This window comes from Empidonax traillii, unplaced genomic scaffold (genome assembly GCF_003031625.1).
Source record: "Empidonax traillii isolate 1590-97213 ecotype Southwest subspecies unplaced genomic scaffold, ASM303162v1 scaffold1433:size205388, whole genome shotgun sequence".
Taxonomy (NCBI): Eukaryota; Metazoa; Chordata; class Aves; order Passeriformes; family Tyrannidae; genus Empidonax; species Empidonax traillii.
In genome coordinates, this window is record NW_020956626.1 from 179,764 (window position 1) to 188,586 (window position 8,823).

The following is an 8,823-nucleotide window of genomic DNA, read 5'->3' on the forward strand; positions in this document are numbered from 1 at the left end:
TTTTTTTTTTTTTTTATTTTCCTTCCTCTCATCGAAACCCCAAGCGCCAGCACAGGCTGGATCCCCGCCAGAGCTTCTCACTCCTTGAATTTCCACCAAAAATCTCAATTCCTTCACCGGAAAGAAACCTCTCTCTGCCTGCAGGCAGGAGGACAACACCCAGCCTGTGAAGGTGACCCCGACCCACCAGGGTTGGTTTTCCCAAGGATTTTGCCATGTGGCGTGACGAGGGATCCTACAAAACTATCAATTTTTTACCCAATCCCACGCGAGGCCAAGAACTAACCCAAAACTGCTCCAGAAACTGCCCCTGTGACGGGAGGGGCCCTTCCCTTTTTCCAGGCTCCCGATTCGGGAGCGGGTTCAGCTCAAGGTGGAACTGCATCCAGGAAACCTTCCCCTTCACAGGGACCAGCTGCTACCCAGGAGAGATCAAAGTGTTCCTGCAAACATCAACAGGAAGGTGGGGAGCACACGAGGAAGGATGTGAGCCTTCACTTTCTCACTCTGCTATCGAGTGAACTCAATTCAGCTTCTCCTCCCCGTGCCATGCCCTCTGCGCTCAGGTAAAGCATCCCCACGAGATGCAGGTGTCAGGAAAGGACTTTTTCACGATATAGGAAGGCCAGGAAGTTCAAGGGTGGCCAGGACCTCCATGAGCAGCTGCTGGAGCAGGAGTGGTTCAGTGTTCCTGAGTCTGGTCCCCGCCTGGACAGGACCCAAAGAGAGGGAACACAGCAAAGGCTTCCAGGGAAACCAACCCTGGCAACCTGGACACAGTTCTCACCCCTAAAAACAGCACCTGGACCAGAGTTCTCATCCCTTGGGCTCCCTAAAAACCCCTAAAAGTGCAAATCCACGGCCAGGAGGGCTGTTCTGGAACAGGCCCTTGGCACAGTGGGGGGGGATCCCAGCCCGGCCCAGGTGAGCCAGGCTCAGAGGCAGGCTCAGGTTAGGCATTAATCTCCAGCATCCATCCGGATGCCTCGCTGTGCTCCGTGGTGTCCATGGAAACTGCAGGCACCGTCCCACCCCGCTCCCCCTCGCAGGGAACTCATGGCAACCGCTCCAAACACAGCGCGGAGGCAAAAAAAAAAAAAAAAAGGGAAAAAAACCCCGATTCCAACGGATCACAAACAGCTTCTGTCGAGGGAGACTCTGCGCCAAAATCCCAGTTTGGGTGTTCTCCTCGGCGCGGGCGAGAGGGGAGGTCACGGGGTGGGGGTGCGGGGATGCGATCCCTCGGGAATAAACGGGAATAAACGGGAATAAACGCTCCCCCCCACCCCGCAAGGTGTGCGATCCCACCTGGATTCCAACCCCACCCCTGCGAACTCGCAGGCGCTGAACCACGAAGGAAGGGGTGTCAAGGCGAAAAAGAGGTGTAAAAAAGAAGGCACAAGCAGCGATTTATCCCGAGTTTTAGGTCAGGTCGGGGAAGGGAGGGACCTTCCCGAAGTTTGGCAGCTCCCGGGGGAGCGGATCCCTCTGCGAGCGCGGTGCCAGAGCTTCGAGCGAATCAAAAAAAAAAAAAAAAAACAACAATGCCAGAACCGGCTCTCCCCCACCCGTTCCGAGAGGAGCACGAGGAGGGAGGGGGGAAAAAAAAGAAAATAATAAAAAAAAAAATATATAACGATATTTTACTCACCCATCAAAAGAAAATTACTCACGCCAGGCGCGTGGGCGAGCAGAATTCTGCAGGGCTGTTTTAGGCCCCGACTGCGCTACAAAAATACCCGTTTTGAGCACGGTTGTGAAACACACGATTGTGGCTCAACTGGAGCACGGCTGGGGGGGGGGCTGGGGGGAGAGGCAGGCTCTGGACAGAACAGGTGGAAAGATTAATAGTTAAGGAATAGCCGAGGCTCTTCCTGGCTGCTCCACCCGGTTTCGCCGGGATAAAAGCTCTGGGATGCGCGGAGCTCCCCGCACGGGCGCTGCGGGAGCAGGGAGGTGTTTGGGAGCCGTGCACGCCTCGCTCACTGCTTTGGTATCCACTTGCTTCATCCGGGCTAATTTTATCCCGTGCCCATCCCCAGATCCCGGTATCAGTGAAACCTTGGAGGGAAGGAGGGGGGAGCTCCGGAGAAACATCAGTGTTGGTTGGGTGGGAAGGAACCAGCGCCTTGGGGCTGTGTCTGCATCGCACCTGCCCGACGTGGTCACGGTTCCAGAGCACGGAAAACACAGGGAAGAACCAACAAACCTACTTTTAGGCGACGCCCCAGCTCCGCCGCCGCCTCCTTTTCCCTTTGCCACACAGAGGCAGGCGGCTCCTCCTCGCCTCCATCCCTAAATATCCCAGGAAACACTCACTCTCGCCCCGGGTCGGGTCTGGGGAGTTCAGCGTTGCGTGACCACCCGTTCCCACCCTGCCTCCCCAGCTCCCCAGTCCACCCGGAGAGCTGCCTGCCAGGAGGCATATGGTCCCCACAGCCCTGCCCCGAGCCCCACGAGCGCACGTGCTTCACACTCCTCGCTCCCCAGCAACGTTTGCTTCCCAGATTTTCTGCTCCCAGTAAATACCAGCTGTTGCAGCGGTGCCGGGAGCTCGAGCTGGCACGCTGCTGAAAGCCCCTCTTTCTCCCCCCATCCTCTGTGAGATCACCTGGGGGAGTGGGAAACCAGAGCAGGGGATATTTGGGAGCCTGGTTACAGGTTGAAACCACGCTTGGTTTTACGTGGTTTCACGAAGCTTAAAAAAAAACCCTTCACACAGTTAAAACTGAGGCACTCGGGGCAATAAGGGGGATGATACAGTAGAAAACAACACCCTTTATTTTTGTAGGAGTGATGGTCAAGGTAATCACTGGAGTGTCTTCCTCCCTCTCCTCCAAAATGCACGGGAGGAAGAGGGAGATGAAGATGCTTCAGGAGATCCCCATCCTAAAGCCGAAAGGAAGCCACGGAGCTCCGCTGGGATTTGGAAAACCTCTCGTCTGTCCATGCAAGGCTGTTTCCCAAAACAAGCCTACTCCTGCTCTAAATAAAGCTTAGCCTAGAAAGACAGCACTGCCTTGTTGCCTGGGCACAGGAGTTGGGAATCTGGGGGTTTGATCCAGCCTCTGTCACCAGCGGCTCACTCCGAGCACTTTTCCTGGGTCACTCCCGTGTTCCTGGGAGTGCTCCTGGCAGTGTTCCCTGTATTCCCAGTCCTGATGAAGCACAGAGAGCTCACAAGGAGCGAGGAAAGGCACGGGATTAACCTCACATGACGCGACAAGGCATCCACCCGCCAACAGCCCGTAAATGTCTAGGGATCTCCTTCACAAAAAAACTTAAGGACACCAGTGCCCAGGAGCCAAACTGGAGGCAGAGTTACATGCAGGACGGTGCTGAGGATGAAGCTCCATCCTCTTCCTCGGCTGCAGCAGCCAATTCCTGGAGAAAGGGGGTTTAATCCAAGCTGCCCTGGGCCTGGTGGTGCCCGACGCCGGGGAGACGCACGTGCCAGCTGAGCTAACGCTGCCTCCCAAATCATCCCGGGCTGGAACAAGCTCCCCCGCTCCGCAGGGACCTCCCTGTGACATTTCAGGAGCAGGGGGCACGACCCTGGCATGTGTCAGCACCGCCAGCATGAGCGTAACCCCCCCCGTACGGACGTCACGCCGTGCCCTGAACTCCGGCTCCCCCGTGAATGCCCCGATTCATCCCGGCAGGGCAGCTCCAGGAATCACCAGCGGGGAGGGTGGACGCTCCAGAGGCTGCACTGAGGGTGATTGTGTGGCTGACACAGCCCCGGGACCCTGCAGCGTGCGAGCCTCTCGTGCGTCAGCGGAGCCGCCGCGCTCCGGGCGCTGACGCGGCCGGAGAAGAAAGAGCAGGCTCAGAATTCCCGGAGTCCCCAGTTCCCCCCTCGACCGGCAGCGACCTCAGTTTCCTCCCCAGAACAAGGCAAAAAACACCCCATCTCCCAGCAGAAGCCACGTGTGTCGTGGTGACATGTGGCAGTCCCCAGGCGAGGTCCCCGGGAGCGGCCGGACATTGGGAAGCGTCCGGCACTGTTCCCAAAATGATTCCACATCCCACACCTGAAGGAATTATTTATCCCTCACATTTTTGGGCTCTACAGCCCCTCCTGGACCAGGAGGGCGCAGCAGGTCTCTCTCTCTTCCAGAAATGTGTCCATTCCCACACGTCTCCCGAGGGCAGGCTGGGAAAAGGCGGCTCCGAGACCCCCCCGTAGCCAACACTGTTGCTGTTCTGGGATGAGCAGAGCACAACAAAAGCGATCCCAGGACATAAATCCTGAATTTCCAACCACTTTTAGCAGTCACTGTGAGCACATCACTGTGTTACCCCAGCAGGTTCCCAAACCACAACTTCCAACCCGAAAACTCGACCTTCCAAGGCCTTCCTTTAAACTTAATCCGTCCCATCCCAGGGCACGTGGGGAAATGGTTTTCCCTCTTTTTTTGGAGGGAAAAAAGCTTTGCTTTGCCGGTGTTGAGGGCGGGTTTGCAGCGGGTCAGGGCACTGGGGACCTTTGGGGACTTCCAGCCAGATCCAGAGGCCCCTGGAGACAGTCCAGGAACCGGGACAAGCCTGGCCAGCACTGGGACCCCACCGGTCCTCATTCCAGCTATTCCTGGTGTTATTCCTGGTGCAATTCCCAGTGTTATTCCCAGTGTTCCCGGTCCCCTGTCCCAGTTATTTCCTGTGTTTTTTTTTCCTGCTGTTATTTCCGGGTGTTCCCGGGAGGTCCCTGTCCCGGTATGCCCAGTGATATTCCCGCTGTTACTCCCGGTGCCATTCCCGGTTATTCCCGATGTTATTCCCGGGGGTCCCTGTCCCGGTTACCCCCGGGGTTCCCTGTCCCGGTTATTCCCGGTGTTATTCCCGGTGTTATTCCCGGTTGTTCCCCCCGCACTCACCAGCTCATGTTCCCCCGCCGTTCCCGGAAGCGCCGCCACCTTCGGCCCCGCCCCTTCCGGGAGCGCCGCGAGCCTCTGAACCCGCCGCGCGCCGCCGTGACGTCACGGGGCCGGAGGCGTGGCGTCACCGCTACCGCGCGCGTGACGTCACTTGTGTGGGTGACGTGACCCCAGGGATTGTCTGGGATCATCCCGGGGCTGGGAGAGGAAAAGGGGCGGCCTGGGATCATCCCAGGGGTGGGCAACGGGACAGGGATTGTCCGGGATCATCCCTGGGTTAGGAGAGGGTGTGGGGGGCATCCAGGATGCCCACAAAACCCCAAAAAAGTGAGTAAGGGCATGAGCATGGGATGCCCGGGATCACCATGGGGTGGGCAAGGTGGAAGGGATTGCCTGGGAGCATCCCCGGGGTGGACAGTGGAATTTGGGAGCGGATGCCTGGGACCATCCTTTGGTGGGCAAGCGGGAGGAATTGCCTGGGATCGCCCCTGAGGTGGGCAAGGGCACGAAAAGGGGGTGCCCAGGAGCATCCCTGGGGTGGCTGAGGGCACAGGGGCAAGCGGGGCTGTCCCAGCCCAGGAAATCCCAAGGGAGAGCAGCAGAAAGGTGCGTCAGACTTGGGGGAACAAACACCCAATTTCGTGGGGAAACCCCTCCAGCCCCACCCTGGGGAGGCTGGACAGGGGCAGGGGGGGCAGCAAAGCCTTTTGGGAGACCAAAAAACCACCCTGTGACCCCCAGGGTGAGGCAAAGCCCCCCCACCCCGAGATCTGGGTGCCCTGGGACCCCCCCCAGGGGTGACATCCCGGTGTTGGGAAGGGGCTCGGTGACACCAGGCCGGTGCCAGCACATGCCAGCACACGGGGAGGAGGCCTGGGGTGGGTGCCAGGGGTGGCTTTATCAATTAGCAGGTGGAGGTAAATAAACAGCACAGGTAATTACAGCCAGGGAGGATGATGCTAAACTGGGAAGGTGTCACCGACACCGGTGAGGACAGGGATTAGCCCAAAAGGAGCAGGGAGGGGGAGGACAAGGCTGGGGTGGGGGGGTGTCAATCCCCACCAGTTGTCCCATTCTGGGCCGGGATGGGGGTAATCATCTGGAGGGACTGGTGGAGAGGGGAGGCTGTGGGGGAAAGGGATCACTTTTTGGGGTGCTGGTGGGGTGTCAGGGCACACCCCAAGCCGAAAGGATCCCGGTGCATCCCCCCACGGAGGGAGTTTGGTGCCAGGGAGGTGGTTCCTGCTGCTCCTGGCTGCCACCCCCACTGTGGTGACCCCACCTCGGGGCGCAGGGGACGTGGCAGAGCTGGGGCGAGCGGATCATAGATCTGTCATCCCGATGGGGCTCCGGGAGCGTCTTCCATGGAGGCTCTGCCCGGTGTGTCCCCCCATCCCAGGCACATGCTGAGGGGGACAAGTCTGGCCCCTTCCCCCAGAACACTCTGGCCAGGGGTGGGGAGGAAGGAAAGGGGATCCACATGGCATTGGCACAGGAGGACGAGGATCAAGGTGATCCAGAACCATCCAGACCTTCCATCTCCTGCCAGGCAGCAGAGCTGGAGCTGGGAAGAGCAGGGAAGAATCCCACCAACATCTGCAGCGCCAGCTGCAAAACCAGGAGCTTCTGGGGCGAGGGTCCTCTTCTCTCCCCACCCCGAGGACGGGGTCTCGGCTCTTGGTGCTCCTCCTCAGCGGCAAATCCCATCCCGTGGAGAGCTCTGGGGTTCACCGACGTCCTGCAAAGCCCCGAAGACCCTCAGCAGGGACCCCGGCCGTGCCGTCGAGGAGGGGAGAGGCAGCAAGCTGTGCGGGGCTGGTACGTGACTGGGAGCCCTTCCCTCCTCCCCAGAACACAGATAGCCCAGAACGGGGATGGAAAGTGCCGTGTTTCCGTAGCAACCAACATTTTTCGTGCAAGGTGCCGCACGCGCTCCCCGCGCTCCGCCACCCAAGGGTGCTCCCGGTGCTCCTCGGCCTCCTGCTCCGCGCCGGGAGGCTCCTGCCCCTCGGGGACGGCTGGGCCCGGGGTGGAGGGGGGGCACAGCAGGTGCCCAGGACCTGGTGGGCTCCTTCCCTCCTCCTCTTCCTCGCCCGTGTGGAAGGAGCCGAAAATGTTGGCGCGGCCTCGGGTGGCTCCTCGCTGTGGCGTCTCCCGCCCGCTCCCGGTGTCTCCGGCGTCTTCCAGCACGGTGGAAATGGGCACAACCACCACCACCACCACCTTGGGTGGCACCGGGGGCCACGGTGGCTCTGGTTCCTACCATCCATCTCGGCTCACCTCAGGACACTGTGGGCACCGGCGGCTCCAAAACCGACCCACAGCCCCCCGGGGGCTGCAGGACCTCCCGGAGGGAAGGACAGTCCCAGCTCATCCCATTCCAGCCTCAACCACATGGCAATCCACTCGGAGGCACCGGAGCACCCCCGTGGGCTCCAAAGCCAAGTCCTCAGTGCCAGGAGGTGCCATCCCTGGCCGGGCCGGGTGGGCCCCGAGCCACTGTCAGCCCCTCAAATCCTCCCCAGATTTAAGCCCCTCCAAGCCAAGGGGCTCAGCAATCCCCCGAGTTGGGCTGATCAGGCCCTGGGGTGGTTGGAGCAGCCAGCAGCTCCTCCGGGCCCAACCGCAGATCCGCAGGAAACCACACAACAATTCCAACGCCTCTGTGCCTCGGGAACACCGGGAAAGACCACAGAGCCAACACCAACCACCAGCAAGGCCTCGGCCAAGGGGACACTTGCGGGATGCTCCACCGCGCTCCACCCCAGCAGGGCTGGACCCACACGTGCCGAGGGACCCCCAGACCCTCGGTCTGGGATCCTCCAGCACAGCCTCAGCTCCAGGAGCCCCCAGGTTGGATCCCCCGGGGGGACGGATCCAACCACCACGCACGCCGCCATCCCAAACATCCAAAGCGCCTCCGAGCTCCTTCTCCCACTCGTTCCTCGTGCCAGCGCTGAAACCCGGCGGGTTATTTTTATCCCAAGCCATCCAGCCTGGGAATCAAATCCCCTCCGGGCGCTGCCCCGGGGGCGATTTGGCGGGCGAAGGGCACCGGGGGCATTACCGGCTGAAGCGGCGCGATCCTCTTTGGCCCAACCGTGATCCGACAGCCCCTGGAAGCCGCCAGGAAAAAAAATAACGGTGGCAACGGGGTCAGGGCGGCGGCACGAGCGGGGAAAAACCGGGATGCCAGGCCAAGGGCATGCCAAGGACGCAGATTTTGGGGGAGCGGGGCGGGAAAAGAGCGGGAAGGGGGACACGCCGGTCGCCTTCGGGGTCACCCAGCTGGTCTCGCTGTGCCATCCCTGTGAACAGAACTGAAGGAGGAAGTTGGGGTGGGGGTGTTGGGGGGGGCTGAGAAAAGAAATGGGTTATTGTTTTTTTTTTTTCTTTTTTTTTTTTTTTTTAAATCGTATAAAAATAATATTTAAGGAAATACAACGCTTGGAGGGGAAAGAAAAAAAAAATAATAATAATAATAATTAAAAAAAAAAAGGAAAGTCTGTACAAACACGTTTCAAAGTCGCCCGTGAAGAGACACAGCACCCGCTTCCCTGCACGTTTTACAACCCCCTTACACGTTACTGGTTGGGTTTTGTTGTGTTTTCTTTTTTCCTTTCCAAAGCAGTATAGATCATTTTTAAACAAATAAAGATATTTACTACAGATTTTGATTGTCAGCAAACACAATATATTTACTGCATTAGCATTTGCTCACAGTGCAAATGGTACAACAATACATCAGTTCAATATTTCTGATTTTTTCCCTTAAAAATGCTGTATGCATTAACTATCATATTTGCATTACAACATGACAAATGAGCAAATGAAATGTGTGTGAAAATTGTCACCTTTTCACAATATCAAGCATAATTTTTTTTTTTAACCTTAGTATAAGGTACTATAAATCCAAGAAATAAAAACATCCACAAAATATATTACA

At 58.4% G+C, this 8,823-nt stretch overlaps 2 protein-coding genes across 2 annotated transcripts in view; both read right to left on the reverse strand.

Moving 5' to 3' along the window:
• The window catches only part of BIN3 (bridging integrator 3), a 37,074-nt gene extending 32,117 nt beyond the window's left edge, over positions 1-4,957 (reverse strand). The window contains exon 1 of the mRNA XM_027907286.1: positions 4,878-4,957. Coding sequence (XP_027763087.1) covers positions 4,878-4,885 — 8 coding nt within the window. The 5' untranslated portion in view covers positions 4,886-4,957. The remainder of the gene's footprint in view (positions 1-4,877) is intronic.
• Positions 4,958-6,635: 1,678 nt separating this feature from the next.
• EGR3 (early growth response 3) overlaps positions 6,636-8,823 on the reverse strand; it is an 8,449-nt gene continuing 6,261 nt past the window's right edge. Inside the window, exon 4 of the mRNA XM_027907270.1 lies at positions 6,636-7,100. Within this exon, the coding sequence (XP_027763071.1) occupies positions 6,636-7,100 (465 nt within the window). The remainder of the gene's footprint in view (positions 7,101-8,823) is intronic.